This window comes from Dreissena polymorpha, chromosome 9 (genome assembly GCF_020536995.1).
Source record: "Dreissena polymorpha isolate Duluth1 chromosome 9, UMN_Dpol_1.0, whole genome shotgun sequence".
NCBI lineage: Eukaryota > Metazoa > Mollusca > Bivalvia > Myida > Dreissenidae > Dreissena > Dreissena polymorpha.
This window is the reverse complement of record NC_068363.1, coordinates 6,356,350-6,377,736: the sequence shown is the minus strand read 5'-3', so window position 1 is coordinate 6,377,736 and position 21,387 is coordinate 6,356,350. Positions and strand designations below refer to the sequence as shown.

Below are 21,387 nucleotides of genomic sequence, written 5' to 3'. Positions count from 1 at the left end.
GGTCATGATAATATAAAGTCTCCTTACTTTAATTGATCTAATAGGTCATAACAATATGAAGTCCAGTTACTTGAATTGTTCTAATAGGCCATGACAATATATTTTTCTTTCTTAAATTGTTCTAATAGGTCATGACAACCTAAAGTCCTCTTACTCGAATTGTTCTAATAGGTCATGACAATATAAAGTCTTCTTACTTGAATTGTTCTAATAGGTCATAACAATATAATGTCCTCTTAATTGAATTGTTCTAATAGGTCATGACAATATAAAGTCTTCCTACTTGAATTGCTCTAATAGGTCATGACAATATAAAGTCTTCCTACTTGAATTGTTCGAATAGGTCATGACAATATAAAGTATCCTTACTTTAATTGTTCTAATTATAGGTCATAACAATATAAAGGCCTCTTACTTGAATAGTTTTAATAGGTCATACCAATATAAAGTCTTCCTACTTGAATTGTTCTAATAGGTCATAACAATATAAAGTCTTCTAACTTGAGTTATTCTAATAGGTCATGACAATATAAAGTCCTCTTACTTCAATTGTTCTAAAAGGTCATGACAATATAATGTCCTCTTACTTAAATTGTTCTAATAGGTCATGACAATATAAAGTCTTCTTACTTGAATTGTTCTAATAGGTCATGACAATATAAAGTCTTCTTCTATAATTGTTCAAATAGGTCATGACAATACAAATGTATTACCGTAACTTTTACTGCTTTCATTATACACATAGCCACACCACTTTGTGATGGCACAATATACAGTTCACCATGACTGGTTCATCAATATATGTGCATTATGTTGCCTTTAAAAAACAAATATCATTCAATATAATTTGGTTTTATTGCACATTATATCAGTTTAGAAAAACACGTTGAAGGACAAACAGTACAATACCATAGCAACAACAATGCCCAGAAAACAACAACCATTGGCATTTGAGTATAGTAAAATTAGTAATACATGTAAATATGTTCTGTAGCACCTCAATGAACATTGTCATTTGATTGACTTCATGCACTTGAACGCATTAATGCCATGACCAAGGAATTCTCAAAATCACATCGCTACAAAAGTTAATACCATATAATAAATACAATTTTTGTTAAGATTTCATTTGTGTTAAAGATTACATATCATAATTATATACAAGTTCAAATAACTGATGGTCAAACAAGAAAAGCAAATTCTACCATAAAGTCTTTAAGTCACAATCTGGGTATTCAGAATTCCAAAGGCCCAGTTACGGACCTCCAACTTGACTTTTTACGAATGTTACTTATTGACCAATTATTGAACAAAGGCGCATCTAACATGAATTTTTTTCTATAACACAATGTTATGTTATAAAGCAGGACAGAAGGGATGCAGTGTAAGTGTTTGTGTGATTAAGTAACAACTTGATATGTATATGTAGGACATGGGTGCGCCACATTTCACTTTTGTCAAAATCAAGAAACCTAAGTACCAAGGTAAGCAGGTTCAAATCTTGTTAGTTTGTCTGTAAGGTTTCATCCAATCATTTTTATTTGTGTAATGCCTGGAACAAGCTTACAAAAGTCTTGATAAAAAGGACATTATTCTTTGTATGTCATACAAAATGTGAACAACAATTTGAAGGTGCCCATGTTCAAAACCCTTGATAAAATATTTCATCAATCTTGCAGCAATAGCCAATACTGTGAAACCATTATTATTCGTCCGACATTAATTTTGACCTTTTTCGTCCTTCGACCGATGGACGAATTCAAGATCCTAACGAACAATCATGTCCCATATTTGAAACAAATAAGACTGAATTACCGTAGGCATGAGGCATTTAAATCCAGCGTAATCAACGCATGTACACAGGGCTCGAAATTAACACTTGCACACTCGCAAAATGCGAGAGAAAAAAGATTGCAAGGTAAGTTATAAGCCACTAGTATTTTTTGCAAATAAAGAAATAGTGAAAAAAAAACGAGTTTTATTGCTTAATGCGTTTGACGGCATGAACGCTAAACCGTAGGTCAATTTTTTTACCGTCCGGATACCCATATGCGGAAGCGCGCACCTTGTTTGATGACTGGTATACTTATAATACAGATACACAGATGGTATTGATACAAAGAACATGAAACAGTCGACTATCCACACTCAAGTTAAATCCGGTTTTGACACAAAGGGGTGTTCATTATACAGTGTACTGACAACTGACATTTCCTGTACAACGCGAATGCAATAAGGCTGCATCGAATGCGTCGTCTTCGTTTAGGTATAATAGTGTTGATTAGCGCTAATTGTTAACAACTTTATTACCCATTGTGTGTATTGTGTTTTTCAGGGGTGTTATACAGCAGATTATACAGCCTACACGCGGCGAATCCGGATTAAAGACAATACTATTAAATGCAATTAAAATATGACGATGTGTGATCAACACCTGACTGAAATATATTCTGCGCTTTGTTACAAATTAATAAAGAACATTTTGATTTGGCAATTGGCTTCGTTGTTTAAAACACTCGTTAACGATTATTCAGTCCCACTTATCCGCTAATCATAACAAAGAACGTGTCAATGACATGAAATAATAAGGGACAGTTACTATCACCTAAAATAACAGACTAATGTTAATTGGCATATGCCAAACAAGGCCCACCTCCTGCAGGTGACTACCAAGTGTCACCTCTCTTTCCCCAGCACGATTATTTCGCAACCGCGTATTACATGTATTACAAACAAATCGGACGTTTTTATTTTCAAAACCAGAAATGGACGAATTTAAGAGCGGACGAAATAGTCATTTTTATGAAAAGGGCGAAATTTTGTTCCGACGAAAATAAATGGTTTCACAGTACTTGTAAAGGAATGTTCTACACAAACAATCTGAAGTACCGGTATGTGTGTACCTGTCTGAAAATGATAGTGGTGCTTACAAAAACAGGTAGTGAAGTAAAGTCGCCTCAGGTACTACTTGAAAGTAGCATAGGTACTCTCAAGTATACTTCAAGTACCAAAGGTACAGAACATATACTAAAAAGTACCCCGGAGTATGGCCACTGGCCAGGTGCTTTCAATCAAATTTTCTGTACCCAGGGTACATTGTAGTATACTTTAGGGTACCAAGTTTTCTGTTAAGTAGTACCTGAGCCAACTTAACTTGTTGGGTGAGCAATCGGTTTAGTGTCAGTAACAGAAGTGAACATATCTTTAGTTTGTTTGATAACACTGTAAAATCTCAACATATTACAGCAGAACACAGCCATTTACAAAAAAGTTGTTATCATAAGTCACTAGAAGAATTGTTCGTCAACATTTTCTTTAGGAACATAAACCATATTTCAAATTCAAGCTAGCCTTTATCATGTACCAAGCGAACAAAAATATAAATACAATTGACCAATTTAAATTATGTATTGATTGTTTGTTCAGATGCTGTTGTCTTGTTCAAAGCCTCTAATAATAGTCCCATATTCAGTCTCATGCAAGCTTATTTTATGATAACTTTTGGATGATCAATTAGAAAATGAGTATATATCAAGTCTTATGACCAGCACAGATATACGGCAATACCATTAACAAGTCCCTAATTAATTATTCATATAATACAAATGCAGTGTTTCACTTACCAAAACTTAACAAAATGCTCACTGATAACCACAAGGCCTTGCGAAAGTCATTAAAACATAAAACGAGTGCATACATAACTTTTATCAACTACCCAAATATATGTCCATTCACATTGTGCAGTGAAGGCACTGTGTGCTTGATATCAGAATATTGCACGAGCTCACAGACTGGGTTTCCCTCTACATGCAACTTGATCAGTCGAGGGCAACGGGCCAGTGGGGTCAAGGCTGTCTGGGTTGCTATGGCTACAAATGCAAGGGAAACTTTCTATAATTCTTAAACTAGAATAATTATCCTTATTTAAATTTAGTAATAATGTTGTTTAAAAGCTGCTTACATGTAGTTACAGATTGAAACAATGACAAAAATAAAAAAAGATCTTTCTGGTCAAGAAAAAGTTGTATAAAGGAATTGACGAAAATATCAAAACTTAATATACTTAAAAGCAAGTTTAATTTAAAGCAATTTTTCAAATATTATTAAGTCTTTTTTCCCCCCAAGTGAAAAAAATACAAGATACCATTGTTCATCACAGACAGCAGTGACAAATCCTTCAAGAATGACAACTCCTCCAGGTTTGCAATTTGATTGTCATCTAGAGTTAGCTCCCTTGCACACTGGAAATGGCTGAAGCCTGCTAGAGAGGTGAGTTTGTTGTGCGACAAGTCTACCTTCACAACCATGGAGAACAACTCTGGGTGGTAGACACACGTCAGGCTATGATTGGGGAGAGAAATGACTCTGCCACTAAAGTCAAATCCCTCGAAGTAGTTTTCCACAACATAGCGGCTTCCTGCAATTATATATGAGCCTCGTTCTGGGGAAAACTAGGCTTAATGCAAGTGCATGAACTGTCAGGCTAATCAGGGAGGACACTTTTAGTTTTAATGAAATTTTTATTTAAAGAAAGTCTGATCTAAACAAATAATGGCGGATAGTGTTAACTCTGATTAGTCCACACAGGAAAATAAGGCACGACCCTTTCTGCTTTTATATAATTTTTCTTTTAAAGAAAGTCTTCTTTAAATAAAAATCCTTCCTATGCAGAAAGAGTCGTGTCCGCGGACTGCTTAGGCTTATCTGGGAAGACAGTATGCATATGCTGTAAGCTCTGTTTTCCCATACTTTACTTTTGTCTGTGACCTTGACCATAAATACTGTACAGGTTATATTCCAAACTAAGTACTCAAGATGAATTAATAACATAAAAGTTTGACCTTGAAATGCCATTTTAACCTTTGACTTATGGGCTCGAATCATTAAAATGGCACTCCATCCCATCATGCTCATCACTTCTGTCATTTAATTTGAAAAAAACATACACGCAGGACAAAGTTATGCTCCAGGCAAAGTGTTGAGGACTTCTTTTCTATATTTAACATTGAATTGTTACCTTATTGTACTTTGGGACCAGTTTGTTGCACATTTGGTTAATCATTTTGCAAGTTTAATTGTAATTTGAAAATCCATTTTATTTCATGGTGGAAAAAGTTACGCTCTGGAAGAATATATAGAAATATATACTGCTGCCGCCCGCTCGAGAGTTCCATCAAAACAGGCATTTTTCAAATGAGTACAAATGCAACTTAAAAAAAACATTTACCTTAAATAATGATATCATGGCCTTCTGTAACCAAAATTATGGTAGCCACCAATAGAATACATGTAAAATTTGTAAGATTAACAAGAGATCTCCGTAAAACATGTAACACCCCCTCCCCTACTTGCAGCAGTCGGCCCTGTGACCTTGAACTCGAATCACTTGATCTGAAAATCATTAGGAGTCATCCTTCATGAAGACTTAATGGAATACACTTTGTTTGATCCTAAGTATCCTTAAGATATTGTAGATGTTATAAAAGCCACTGTAACCTTGAACTTTGACATGATGACCTTAATTTTGTCTCACTTTTACCCAGGTAAACACTACACCGTTTGCCTGGTGAAATCATAGGTGAAATCATTCTGACGTAATTGTAAGGAACAAATTTAATGTTATAAGCAGAATTGACCTTGATATTTGACCGTTTGAACTAAAAATCTGTAATATAATTTCCTCCAACATACCACTTTAAATGATCAGAGGAAAAAGCATCACCATCACCAATCCCCATGCAACTTATTCAATCTTGGATTTGTAACCCAGTGCTTTACCAACTGAGGTACACTGAAACTCCAATATATCACGGTAGTCAAGAAGAAAGAAATAAATAACCAAATATTGAATAAAACAACCAATTATGAAAATACTGAAATAAGGTATTTCTTGTTTGACAGAAAATAACAGCACAACCACATATGAGCCTTGATCTGGGAAAACGGGGCATAATGCATGTGCCTAAAGTGTTGTCCCAGATTAGCCTGGCAGTCACTCAAGTTATCAGGGGCGACACTTTCTACCTAAACTTGATTTTCATTAAGAACACACTTCCATAAAACTGAAGACTCCACAGAAACTGAATACAAGCGACTGCACATGCTAATCAAATAAAACACATTTCACACAAGCATTAAGCCCAGTTTTCCTAAAACGTGGCACATTTCATACTCAAGTCCTGGTAGTAGTTGATTCTCAGGGGATCTATGGAGGTCAGTTTGGCCAGGTAACCCTCAATTTTCTCCCAGTACTGGCGTGGGTCTAGAGCCTTCATCAGCGACACAATAGTGAGTAGAACCCCTGGTAACACAATAGTGTTGCTTTATTACACAATAGTGATAAGAAACCCTGGTAACACAACAATAGTGTTGCTTTATGACACAATAGTGATAAGAAACCCTGGTAACACAACAATAGGGCTGCTTTATGACACAATAGTGAGTAGAACCCCTGACAATAAAACAAAAGCGCTGCTTTATGAAATAAGACATGGCTGGGAAAACTTGGCTTAATGAATGACAGTAAAGTGTAGTCTCAGATAAGCCTGTGCAGTCAATTTCCGATTTTAGGAATTTTCCATGTTAAGGAAGTCTCTTCTAAAAAAAAAATCCAGATTAAGAGGAAAGTGTCCTCCCTGATTAGCCTGTGCAGTCCACACAGGCTAATCTGGAACTTCACTTTACTCGCATGCATTACGCACTATTTTCCCAGAGCACAGATCTTATGTAAAATACAGTGAAATAGACATAAATATTATACATGATTCAATTACGCTGATTTAACTTTAAAAAAGAGCACCGCATAATGAGTGCCAACTCTCAGCTGCGGGTGCATTTTTGAATCAATGAAAGCTTGTCAGAATTATTTTTTTTAGAGTTCACAGTGACCTTGACCTTTGACCTAGTGACCCAAAAATGGGTGTGGCATGTAGAACTCATCAAGGTGTGTCTACATATGAAGTTGTAGGTGGAAGCACTTTGATTTCAGAGCCAATGTTAATGTTTTAGCACGGCCGACCGTGGACGCCGGACGACGAGCTGGCTATAAAAATACCTCGGGTTTTCTCCGAAAACAGCCGAGCTAAAAATGTAGGTCTTGACTGTTTGTCTGGTGATAATATTTGTAACATGTTAACAATGTTTGATTTACTTTGACACAAGTACGCATGCTTAAACTTTTCATGGAGTATTGTCAATGCTAGCTGGAATTTCATGGGAGAAACTTGTCTTAAAAACATATTTATTTTTGAAAATAGAAAAAAGGCCCTTGCAAAAATGTAACAATAGAATTCCTTTACAGAAATGCACACAAATTCACCCATGACTGTAGTAAATGTCTTCTAAATCATAACAAGTGAACAATGATCTTAATATTGATGTATGCAGAATGGTTTCCTGTCTATGAAAAGCGTGCTTAGCTATAATCACCTCTTTGGCAGACAGAGTTACAGGCATTGATAAGTTGTAGGCCTTGGTCAGTTATAAGCCTTGGTCAGTTATAATCCTTGGTCAGATATAGGCCTTGGTCAGATATAGGCCTTGGTCAATTAAAGGCCTTGGTCAGTTATAGTCCTTGGTCAGTTATAGGCCTTGGTCAGTTAAATGCCTTGGTAAGTTATAACCCTTGGTCAGTTATAGGCCTTGGTCAGTTATAAGCCTTGGTCAGTTATATGCTATGGTCAGATATAGGCCTTGGTCAGATATAGGCCTTGGTCAGTTATAGGCCTTTGGTCAGTTATAACCCTTGGTCAGTTAAATGCCTTGGTAAGTTATAACCCTTGGTCAGTTATAGTCCTTGGTCAGTTATAAGCCTTGGACAGTTATATGCTATGGTCAGATATAGGCCTTGGTCAGATATAGGCCTTGGTCAGTTATAGGCCTTGGTCAGTTATAGTCCTTGGTCAGTTATAGTCCTTGGTCAGATATAGGCCTTGGTCGGTTATAAGTCTTGGTCAGTTAAAGACCTTGGTCACTTATGGGCCTTGATCAGTTGCAGGCCTTGGTCAGATATAGGCCTTGGTCAGTTATAGTCCTTGGTCAGATATAGGCCTTGGTCAGTTATAGGCCTTGGTCAGTTATGGGCCTTGGTCAGTTATTGGCCTTGGACAGTTATAGTCCTTGATCAGATATAGTCCTTGGTCAGATATAGGCCTTGGTCAGATATATGCCTTTGTCAGTTATGGGCCTTGGTCAATTAAAGACCTTGGTCAGTTATGGGCCTTGATCAGTTATGGGCCTTGATCAGTTATAAGCCTTGGTCAGATATAGGCCTTGGTCAGTTATGGGCCTTGACCAAGATATAGGCCTTGGTCAGTTATGAGCCTTGACCAGTTATAAGCCTTGGTCAGATATACACCTTGGTCAGTTATGAGCCTTGGTCAGTTATAGGCCTTTGTCAGTTATAGGCCTTGGTCAGTTATAAGCCTTGATCAGTTATGGGCCTTGATCAGTTATAAGCCTTGGTCAGATATAGTCCTTGGTCAGTTATGGGTCTTGATCAGTTATAGTCCTTGGTCTGATATAGGCCTTAGTCAGTTATAGTCCTTGGTCAGATATAGTCCTTGGTCAGTTATAAGCCTTTGTCAGTTATAGTCCTTGGTCAGTTATAGGCCTTGGTCAGTTATAGGCCTTGGTCAGTTATAGTCCTTGGTCAGTTATAGTTCTTGGTCAGTTATGAGCCTTGATAAGTTATAAGCCTTGGTCAGATATATACGCCTTGGTCAGTTATAGACCTTGGTCAGTTATAGGCCTTTGGTCAGTTATAAGCCTTGATCAGTTATAGGCCTTGATCAGTTATAAGCCTTGGTCAGATATAGGCCTTGGTCTGTTATGGGCCTTGATCAGTTATAGTCCTTGGTCTGATATAGGCCTTAGTCAGTTATAGTCCTTGGTAAGTTATAGTCCTTGGTAAGTTATAGTCCTTGGTCAGTTATAGTCCTTGGTAAGTTATAGTCCTTGGTAAGTTATAGTCCTTGGTCAGTTATAGTCCTTGGTCAGATATAGTCCTTGGTCAGATATAGTCCTTGGTAAGTTATAAGCCTTCGTCAGTTATAGGCCTTGGTAAGTTATAGGCCTTGGCCAGTTATAGGCCTTGGTCAGTTATAGTCCTTGGTCAGTTATAGTCCTTGGTCAGTTATAGGCCTTGGTCAGTTATAGTCCTTGGTCAGATATAGGCCTTGGTCAGTTATAGTCCTTGGTCAGTTATAGGCCTTGGTCAGTTATAGGCCTTGGTCAGTTATAGGCCTTGGTCAGTTATAAGCCTTGGTCAGTTATAAGCCTTGGTCAGACATAGGCCTTGGTCAGTTATGAGCCTTGATAAGTTATAAGCCTTGGTCAGATATATACGCCTTGGTCAGTTATAGGCCTTGGTCAGTTATAGGCCTTTGGTCAGTTATAAGCCTTGATCAGTTTATAGGCCTTGATCAGTTATAAGCCTTGGTCAGATATAGGCCTTGGTCAGTTATGGGCCTTGATCAGTTATAGTCCTTGGTCTGATATAGGCCTTAGTCAGTTATAGTCCTTGGTAAGTTATAGTCCTTGGTAAGTTATAGTCCTTGGTCAGTTACAGTCCTTGGTAAGTTATAGTCCTTGGTCAGTTATAGTCCTTGGTCAGATATAGGCCTTGGTCAGTTATAGGCCTTGGTGAGTTATGAGCCTTGGTCAGTTATAGTCCTTGGTGAGTTATAAGCCTTGGTCAGTTATAGTCCTTGGTCAGTTATAAGCCTTGGACAGTTATATGCTATGGTCAGATATAGTCCTGGTCAGTTATAGGCCTTGGTCAGTTATAGGCCTTGGTCAGTTATAGTCCTTGGTCAGTTATAGGCCTTTGTCAGTTATAGGCCTTGGTAAGTTATATTCCTTGGTTAGTTATAGTCCTTGGTCAGTTATAAGCCTTTGTCAGTTATAGTCCTTGGTCAGTTATAGGCCTTGGTCAGTTATAAGCCTTGGTCAGTTATAGGCCTTGGTCAGTTATAAGCCTTGGTCAGTTATAGTCCTTGGTCAGATATAGGCCTTGGTAAGTTATGAGCATTGATAAGTTATAAGCCTTGGTCAGATATAGGCCTTGGCCAGTTATGGGCCCTTGATCAGTTATAGGCCTTGGTCAGTTATAGGCCTTTGGTCAGTTATAAGCCTTGATCAGTTATAGGCCTTGATAAGTTATAAGCCTTTGTCATCAGATAAAGGCACTGGTAAGTTATAGTCCTTGATCAGTTATAGTCCTTGGTCTGATATAGGCCTTGATATGTTATAGTCCTTGGTCAGTTATAGTCCTTGGACTGATATAGGCTTAGTCAGTTACAGTCCTTGGTCAGATATAGGCCTTGGTAAGTTATAGTCCTTGGTCAGTTATAGTCCTTGGACTTATATAGGCCTTGGTAAGTTATAGTCCTTGTTCAGTTATAGTCCTTGGTCTGATATAGGCCTTGGTCAGTTATAGTCCTACGTCAGTTATAGTCCTTGGTCTGATATAGGCCTTGGTAAGTTATAGTCCTTGGTCAGTTATAGTCCTTAGTCAGATATAGGCCTTGGTAAGTTATAGTCCTTGGTCTGATATAGGCCTTGGTAAGTTATAGTCCTTGGTCAGTTATAGTCCTTGGTCAGTTATAGTCCTTGGTCAGTTATAGTCCTTGGTCAGTTATAGGCCTTGGTCAGTTATAGTCCTTGGTCAGTTATAGTCCTTGGTCAGATATATGCCTTGGTAAGTTATAGTCCTTGGTCAGTTATAGTCCCTTGGTTAGTTATAGTCCTTGGTCAGTTATAGTCCTTGGTCAGTTATAGGCCTTGGTCAGTTATAGGCCTTGGTCAGATATAGGCCTTGGTCAGTTATAGTCCTTGGTCAGTTATAGACCTTAGTCAGTTATAGTCTTGGTCAGTTATAGGCCTTGGACAGTTATAGTCCTTGGTCAGTTATGGGCCTTGGTCAGATATCTTTATAGATTCTGTATAAATGACGCATAGGACATGTGAATGTTTATATAAATTTCTGAAATGTAATCCTCAACCATAACATAAACAGCAATGCATGCACAAGAAGAAAAATCTCAACCACTTTGTGAATAATCAATGGATCAAACCAGCCTTGAAGCAGAAATTTGGTTGGCTTATTTTAACATGACTAACATCTTTTTGATTGTATGCCCATCACTGTTCAGTGCTGGCAGAATGTTTCAAACAGACTGCTGAAAGCAAGCCAGACAAGCAGGTGCTCACATTTGTTGTCAGGCTCCAGTTGGTAGAGATCCTGAATGGACTGCAGTTCACGCTGAAGAGTGTCAGAAGTGGCGAGAACTCAGCTCATCACTGAAACAGAGTGGTGTAATACTGTGAAACCATTTATTTTTATCAGCACCAAATTTTGTTTTCAAAAAAAGACCATTTCTTCAGCACTTAAAATCGCAAAATTTCAAATTGGAAAAAAATTGCATCAGTCAATATTTAATTTGTTTGAAATACATGCCCGCAATAAACGCAGATTCGGGTTGCGACAAATCGTGGTGGGGAAAAGGGAGGACACTTGGAAGTCCTGTTTGTCATGGGCCCTTATTTTTTTATTCCGTTGACAAGTTAATTGTTATGATTAGCTGATTAGCAGGACCAAATAACTGTTAACAAGTGTTTGAAACAACAAAGCCAATTGCCTTGAAAAACAAAATACACACAATGGGTAATAAAGTTGTTAACAGTTAGTGCTTATCATTACTATTCTACCTAAATAAAAAGTCAACACATTCTATACAGCTTAACTGCATCCGCATTTTACAGCAGTGCCACATGTCACTGTATAATGTGAACCCCTTAGTGTCAAAACCTGATTTATCTTGATTACGAAACAGACAAAGTATGTATGTGAGGATTACGTTGGATTTTAATGTCTTATGCCTATGGTAATTCAGTCTTAATTTTGTTTAAACATTGGACAGAATTATTTGTTAGAATCTTAAATTCGTCACTCAGTCCACTGACGAAATAGACAGGGTGCTGCATCCTGCTCATTTGTGCTTCCCCCATACTGCCTTTGTGGACTGTTTAACACAAAAGATATTGCAATCATTTAAAATTTAATATAGTTTTAAAAATATTAAATTACAATAAAAAAGACTATGCTTCAAAAACCTTAACTGCAATTATATTATAATAAGATTAAGAAATTCTCTGGATTTAGCCAATAATTACAATGGGCCGCCAAACTGATCAAGCCCATTCTGCGACTTTTGAGCAGTGTCCTCAATTTTGTGTGCTCTAAAATCTGTTCCAGCACATAAACCACAAAATACCCAACATGCTTAAAGTAACATTACACAATAACCATTTAATACCCAACATTTCTGACAGCGACCCCCACCTAAACCTTGACCCCTGGTCAGCTTGGGTCAGTGTCCAGCTCTCTGACTGGTCAGCTGACAACTGAACAATGTCAGAAGACCCCCAGTCATCGCTGTCTGCAGACACCAGCACATCCACTTCCTGTGTGGCTGGTAACCATGACGACCCATCAGCAGACTTGAAGATGTGCAGCACAGTTAAAGAATTAACTTTAGTGAATAATTTCTAGAATAACTCCGAACTACGCATGGATTAAATAGTCCATTATCAAATATTTTTTGTTTTAAATTATTTAATAAAACTCAAAACAAATTGGTCCTATTATAAGTTGCAATGAGAAATGAGCAGCATACTTTGTTTTCTTTAGAAAACTGTTCATATACCGGGGTATGTAGCCATTAAAATTAGTTGGAGGCAAATTAATCTGTGTAATTCCAAAAATGTGTTCACTTGTATTCTTTACATATTTTCCTCTAGAAAATAACCTACAAACCGTAAGTATATGTACATATAGGGATACAAATAGTATTATGTGAAATTGCCATTATTATATACATGTACATACTTTTTATATGATATGGGTTTACTATCAAATTTATACACCAAATTTGAACACCTAAAGCATAGGCTAATTACCTGAAATTTTTATTTGCTGTCATGAGCTGCACATGATATGGTTTTCTTCAATTGCTATCCTGCCATTATGCCTTAATACGAATCACACTCTTTAAGTCTCAGTTCAGATGGCATTTCAGCCAATAAATCACTTAGAAGGACATGATGTTTAATTCTGTGATTTCAGACACAACACATAATGATTGTAAACATCCCTACCATTAGCTCCTTTAACACATGGGACAATGAAATGAGCCACGATCTGGGAAAACTGGCATTTATGCAAGTGGTTAACCCTTTGCATGCTGGGAAATTTGTCGTCTGCTAAAATGTCGTCTGCTGAATTTCTAAAATTAGCATTTTCTTCGATTTTTTTCAAAGAATATTATCAGAATAGCAAACAGTTCGGATCCTGATGAGACGCCACATTCTGTGGCGTCTCATCTGGATCCAAACTGTTTGCAAAGGCCTTCAAAATTCGGTTCCCGCACTGAAAGGGTTAAAGTCTCGTCGCAGATCAGCATGTCCACAATGTCAAGTCTGTACACGCTAAAGGGACGATAATTTCCGCTTCTCTGGTATTTTTTATTTAAAGGTAGTCTTTTCTTTGCCAAAATTCAGTTGCGGAAAGTGTCGTCCCTTATTACCCTCTGCAGACTGCACAAGCTACTATAGGAGGAAAATTTAGGCAAATGCATGAAGCCATGTTTTTTTCTACAGCTAGGCTCAAATGAAAGTGCTAACACTAGGTACTGGAAGGATATCCACAGTTTGGAGTAGACATTCTCCTGGTTCCGGTGTGTACGCCACTTCCCTGCCTTCTCCTCTCCGTTAACCACAACCTTGACTTCACAGCTCGATGGGGATATCTGTCAAAGGGATGAGATAACAACGCTATTGTCAAGCAACATGGTCCCCAACCGGTGAAACTCCACCATTGTCAGAATAATAAAAAAAGTTGTTGCCATAGCAACCAGAATTTTGAGGTAAGAACAAAATGAAATGATGTGCATAATCTCAATATTGCCATCTATTCATGTTTCAAGTTTCATGAAAAAAATATGAAGAACTTTTAAAAGTTATCGCAGGATCCAGACTGACTGACTGACGGACACACAGAGCGCAAACCATAAGTCCCCTCCGATTTCACCGGTAGGGGACAACAGGGGAGATGTGTTTGTCAGAAACACAATGCCCCCTATTGCGCTGCTTTGAAGCCAAATATTTGACCTTTGACCTTGAAGGATGACCTTGACCTTTCACCACTCAAAATGTGCAGCTCCATGAGATACACATGCATGCCAAATATCAAGTTGCTATCTTCAATATTGCAAAAGTTATCGCAAAACTTTAACCAAGGTTAAAGTTTTGGGACAGAATGACAAAGTGAGAAAATGACAGACAGACAGGCCCAAAACAATATACCCCCGATCACTCGATCCAGGGGCATAAAAAAGTCGATATTGTGTCCACCTAACTACATGGAGGTCACCAGTTCCATCCCCACTGAGGGAGTGTTCTTAAAATCTCTCCCATTGACAAAAAGTACTGGTTCTACCCAGTGAATGGACTCCACAGCATTTCCATAAGCCTAGGCTTTTGATTCAATTGAGCTAAACTGAATAGGACTAACATAGAATGAGAACCTAGTGCTGGAGATTTCAAGATTTTAGAAAGGCTTTTTCTGGACAACTGCACAATCATCTTAATTTGTATTACCTTCAAATTGTAAACTTTTTGGACGAATCACTTACAATACTAATTAAACAAGGGCTGTTTGTAAAACATGCATGCCCCCCATATGGGCTCTCCGTTGTAGCGACAGCCATTGTGTGAATATGTTTTTTGTCACTGTGACCTTGACCTTTGATATAGTGACCTGAAATCAATAGGGGTCATCTGCCAGTCATGATCAATGTATCTATGAAGCTTCATGATCCTAGCCATAAGCGTTCTTGAGTTATCATCCGGAAACCATTTACTATTTCAGGGTCACCGTGACCTTGACCTTTGACCTAGTGACCTGAAAATCAATAGGGGTCATCTGAGAGTCATGATCAATCAACCTATCAAGTTTCATGATCCTAGGAATAAGCGTTCTTCAGTTATCATCCGGAAACCATTTTACTATTTCAGGTCACCGTGAACTTGACCTTTGACCTAGTGACCTAAAAATCGATAGGGATCATCTGTGAGTCACGATTAATGTACCTATGAAGTTTCATGATCCTAAGCATAAGCGTTCTTGTATTATTATCCGGAGACCATTTTTACTATTTAGGGTCACCATGACCATGACCTTTGACCTAGTGACCTCAAAATCAATAGGGGTCATCTGCAAGTCATGATCAATGTACCTATGAAGTTTCATGATCGTAGCCAATAGCGTTCTTGAGTTATCATCCGGAAACCATTTTACTATTTCAGGTCACCGTGACCTTGACCTTTGATATAGTTACCTGAAAATCAATAGGGTTCAACTGCCAGTCATGATCAATCTACCTATCAAGTTTCATGATCCTAGGCATAAGCGTTCTTGAGTTATCATCCGGAAACCATTTTACTTCTTCGGGTCACCGTGACCTTGACCTTTGACCTAGTGACCTGAAAATCAATAGGGGGTCATCTGCGAGTCATGATCAATGTACCTATAAAGTTTCATGATCCTAGGCATAAGCGTTCTTGAGTTATCATCCGGAAACCATTTTACTATTTCGGGTCACCTTGACCTTGAAATTTTGACCTAGTGACCTGAAAATCAATAGGGGTCATCTGCCAGCAATTATCAATCTACCTACGAAGTTTCATGATCCTAGGCATAAGCATTCTTGAGTTATCATCCGGAAACCATTTTACTATTTTGGGTCACTGTGACCTTGACCTTTGACCTAGTGACCTGAAAATCAATAGGGGTCATCTGCGAGTCTTGATCAATCTACCTATCAAGTTTCATGATCCTAGGCGTAAGCGTTCTTGAGTTATCATCCGGAAACCATTTTACTATTTCGGGTCACTGTGACCTTGACCTTTGACCTAGTGACCTGAAAGTCATAGGGGTCATCTGCGAGTCATGATCAATCTACCTATCAAGTTTCATGATCCTAGGCCTAAGCATTCTTGAGTTATCATCCGGAAAACCATTTTACTATTTCGGGTCACTGTGACCTTGACCTTTGACCTAGTGACCTCAAAATCAATAGGGGTAATCTGTGAGTCATGATCAATGTACCTATGAAGTTTCATGATCCTAGGCCCAAGCGTTCTTGAGTTATCATCCGGAAACCACTTGGTGGACGGGACCGACCGACAGACCGACCGACAGACCGACCGACATGTGCAAAGCAATATACCCCCTCTTCTTCGAAGGGGGCATATTAAGTCAATAACTTACTTTATAAAGAAAGTTTAGAGAGCACTATCGCTAAAAATTGTCTTACAACACACAGAGCTGCACTTAATTACGCACTAAAATTTGGGAAATATATAAATGAGAAATAGTTGAGGGGTCAAATATGTACTCTTGCAGTTGATGTAGGCATTTATCCTGGATTTATATAGTTTTCAACTGTCAACAAAACAAATAAATTAGTATTACTGTAACTATTTTACATTGTTGATGTTAGATTGTTCCATTAGTCTTGTTCAAATTTACAAAGCTCTTAAAGATTCAAAGTAATTGATGATGATTGTCGTCAACTACATACCAATATTTAATTTTTTACCTTGAATATATCAAATATCAAATGCTTAACATTGCTTTGAATGAGAGTCTTTAAACATTACATTGATACTTTGTATTGTCGACTTTGGACGTCAAATGTCAGGTGCATCAATGCCTTGGGGGTTAATGATCATTGGCATTATTGATATTGAGGGTAAACAAATATTTGCATTGATGACTTGGGGTCAATAAACATTTTGCATTGTTGACTTGTGGATAAATGAATATTTGCATTGTTGACTTGAGGGTTAATTAACATAAGCATTGTTGATTTGGGGGTAAATAATCACTTGCATGATTGATTTGAAGGTAAATTAACATTTGCATTGTTGACTGGGGGTCAACAAACATTTGCATGGTTGACTTGGGGGTCAAAGAACACTTGCATTGTTGACTTTGGGGTAAATGAATATCTGCATTGTCGACTTGGGAATAATATCATCATTTGCATAGATTACTTGGGGGTCAATGAATATTTGCATTGTTAAACTTAGGAGGTCAATGATTATTTATATAGTTGACTTGGTGGTCAATGGCAATGTTGCATGATCAAGAGGGGTCAGTTACTATTTTCGTTAAAATCTTATGTGGAGCTCTGGACATATTTACACTTGGAAGTGAACGTCTATTGCTGGTAATTTAGACAAGAGCACCGCATAACGGGTGCACTCTCGGGTACGGGTGCAGTTTTGAATAAATAGAGTAGTATTTCGACTGAAACGGCTTCATCATAGCATGTACAATGTAAAAGTGTTATTACATAATATGTGTTTATTACAGGATTTGTTTGATTGTTTGTTTAACTAACAAAAAAAAATTAATAAAAGTATTATATTATATGTTTAGTTCTTATTACTCAATAGCAGAAAGAAGTACGGGGTTAAGGCAGTATAAAATACTCTTCAACTGGAGATATTAATTTATTGCAGATTCAAGTTAGTAAACATAAGCATATTATAAATCGGTTGGCTCGAATTCCAGATGGCTTAAACTTATGTTGTCGGTCCCAGGGGAGTTCCAGCATCGGGTTTCGACTGAATATCTTTTCTGGGCCAAATATGACTATTTCAAGCTTGAAGATTTAATTTATACTCCTCACCTTGACAGCCTGTGTAGTGACAATCATAAGGTGCCCTGGTCCCTGGACACAAACATGCAACTCACACTCGGTTTGGTTTTAGCTGAGGAAACAATAACATATAATTATAAGTCCATTATATAAGTTATAAGCAACATAAGTCCATTATAAGTTTTGGAACATTAATCAAGAGTTACAAAACAAATACCTTAATGTTATTATCTTTTGTTCTAAACTAGCAGCAGTCTTATGGAACAAGCATAAAGTGTCATGCATTCGGCACAGGCTAATAAAGAACGACACTTTCAAATTGCATTGTAATTTTGAAAGAAGACAGACATTTCTAAACAAAAATCCTGTCTCAGCAGAAAGTGTCCCTTATTAAAAAGTGCAAATGCACATGCTTATCTGAGAGATACTTAACACATATGTATTAACCTTTCCCTCTCAGAAACAAAGTGAAAATATCTATGTGCAGACAGCATTAAACCAGAACAGCCTGCGAGTAACTCACAGTCTGTTCAGGTTTTATGCTGTTTTCTGCTCATTAGTATCTAAGGTTGGAAATAAACCCTTTAAAACTTCAATCTAGTAAGAAAGGTCTGTAATTAAATTTAACTTTCTAAAGGACTACAAATGCATAAAATACATACCTAAGTAGACAAGGGTTAAACCCCATTTTCCCACATCAAGACTCAAATTATTCAATTTTTCAAGAAAGCTTCATGTAAATGTTTTATTATTGACTCCCATGAAACTTGATGAAACTTTCATTATTTATGTTCCACCATTCAGCAAATACAGCTATACTAATACTGTTTGTATGACACTCACTGATATATAAACACACAACATTTTGAATTATCAAGAGGAATGAATAATCAAGCATACTGACTTCCAGACAGTTCCTTGAGATTTTTAATAATAGTACAGAAGCATACAAGCATCACTCTTGGAATATGGGACTTATGCATGTGGGTAAAGTGTCATCCCAAATCAGCCTATGCAGTCCACACAGGCTAAACCGGGATGACATGTTTTGCTTTTATTGTAATATTTGTTGAAAGGAAGTCTCTTCAGGGCAAAAATCCATTTTTTTGTGAAAAATGTGTCATTAGCCAGTGAAGATAGTACAGGCTAATCTAGGACAATACTTTAAGCACATGCATGACATCACATTTTCAGGGAGCACAGCTCAGATGATGTACAGTACATAATGACAACACTTGATATGTCACTGACATTTTAGAATCAAAGAAACGAAGTACCTACCTCTACCTAACAGCCAGCGATGGTAGAACCAAGCACTCTGGTCATCTGGGTCCGTAAAAAATGCATTCTGGACAGTCTCATATTCTGAAAAATTAACAAGCCGCAGTGTGTGTGTGGGGGGGGGGAGGGGGGTGCCTTTTAAATATTCTAAATTAGTCCACTGGTACTAAATAAAAGTGCGCTATGTTCAATATAAGTTTGGATATTATTATTAGTCAAATATTTTGTAGTTTGCCAATCCGTTTACAATGTTTGCTGATTAAGGTACTACCATTAACAATGTTTGATGATTAAGGTACTACCATTCACAATGTTTGCTGATTAGGTACTACCATTCACAATGTTTGCTGATTAAGGTACTACCATTCACAATGTTTGCTGATACTACTATTCACAATGTTTGCTGATTAAGCTACTACCATTCACAATGTTTGCTGATTAAGCTACTATCATTCACAATGTTTGCTGAGCTACTACCATTCACAATGTTTGCTGAGCTACTACCATTTACAATGTTTGCTGATTAAGCTACTATCATTCACAATGTTTGCTGATTAAGCTACTATCATTCACAATGTTTGCTGATTAAGCTACTACATTCACAATGTTTGCTGATAAGCTACTACCATTCACAATGTTTGCTGATTAAGCTACTACCATTCACAATGTTTGCTGAGCTACTACCATTCACAATGTTTGCTGAGCTACTACCATTCACAATGTTTGCTGATTAAGCTACTACCATTCACAATGTTTGCTGATTAAGCTACTACCATTCACAATGTTTGCTGAGCTACTACTATTCACAATGTTTGCTGATTAAGCTACTACCATTCACAATGTTTGCTGATTAAGCTACTACCATTCACATGTTTGCTGATTAAGCTACTACCATTCACATGTTTGCTGAGCTACTACCATTCACAATGTTTGCTGAGCTACTACCATTCACAATGTTTGCTGATAAGCTACTACCATTCACAATGTTTGCTGATTAAGCTACTGCCATTCACAATGTTTGCTGAGCTACTACCATTCACAATTTTGCTGAGCTTCTACCATTCACAATGTTTGCTGAGCTACTACCATTCACAATGTTTGCTGATTAAGCTACTACCATTCACAATGTTTGCTGATTAAGCTACTACCATTCACAATGTTTGCTGAGCTACTACTATTCACAATGTTTGCTGATTAAGCTACTACCATTCACAATGTTTGCTGATTAAGCTACTACCATTCACATGTTTGCTGATTAAGCTACTACCATTCACAATGTTTGCTGAGCTACTACCATTCACAATGTTTGCTGAGCTACTACCATTCACAATGTTTGCTGATTAAGCTACTACCATTCACAATGTTTGCTGATTAAGCTACTGCCATTCACAATGTTTGCTGAGCTACTACCATTCACAATGTTTGCTGAGCTACTACCATTCACAATGTTTGCTGATTAAGCTACTACCATTCCAATGTTTGCTGAGCTACTACCATTCAGAATGTTTGCTGAGCTACTACCATTCACAATGTTTGCTGAGCTACTACTATTCACAATGTTTGCAGATTAAGCTACTACCATTCACAATGTTTGCTGATTAAGCTACTACCATTCCAATTTTGCTGAGCTACTACCATTCACAATGTTTGCTGAGCTTCTACCATTCACAATGTTTGCTGAGCTACTACCATTCACAATGTTTGCTGATTAAGCTACTACCATTCACAATGTTTGCTGATTAAGCTACTACCATTCACAATATTTGCTGATTAAGCTACTACCATTCACATGTTTGCTGAGGCTACTACTATTCACAATGTTTGCTGATTAAGCTTCTACCATTCACAATGTTTGCTGATTAAGCTACTACCATTCACAATGTTTGCTGATTAAGCTACTACCATTCACAATGTTTGCTGATTAAGCTACTACCATTCACAATGTTTGCTGATTAAGCTATACCATTCACAATGTTTGCTGAGCTACTACCATTCACAATGTTTGCTGAGCTACTACCATTCACAATGTTTGCTGAGCTACTACCATTCACAATGTTTGCTGATTAAGCTACTACCATTCACAATGTTTGCTGATTAAGCTACTACCATTCACAATGTTTGCTGACTAAGCTACTACCATTCACAATGTTTGCTGAGCTACTACCATTCACAATGTTTGCTGATTAAGCTACTATCATTCACAATGTTTGCTGATTAAGCTACTACCATTCACAATGTTTGCTGATTAAGCTACTACCATTCACAATGTTTGCTGATTAAGCTACTATACTACCATTCACAATGTTTGCTGATTAAGCTACTACCATTCACAATGTTTGCTGATTAAGCTACTACACATTCACAATTTTTGCTGATT

At 37.4% G+C, this 21,387-nt stretch overlaps 1 protein-coding gene across 3 annotated transcripts in view; it reads right to left on the bottom strand.

Annotated features, from left to right (window-relative positions):
- Positions 1 to 836: 836 nt before the first annotated feature.
- Positions 837 to 21,387, bottom strand: part of LOC127845488 (geranylgeranyl transferase type-2 subunit alpha-like) — a 48,450-nt gene continuing 27,899 nt past the window's right edge. For 2 of the 3 annotated variants that reach the window (XM_052376428.1, XM_052376425.1), the window contains exons 11-13: positions 6,173 to 6,301; positions 4,145 to 4,417; positions 837 to 3,869 (exon numbers count right to left, since the gene is read on the bottom strand). In XM_052376428.1, the coding sequence (XP_052232388.1) occupies positions 3,712 to 3,869; positions 4,145 to 4,417; positions 6,173 to 6,301 (560 nt within the window). In that variant the 3' untranslated portion in view covers positions 837 to 3,711. The remainder of the gene's footprint in view (positions 3,870 to 4,144; positions 4,418 to 6,172; positions 6,302 to 21,387) is intronic. The other variant, XM_052376426.1, reaches the window with a different exon arrangement.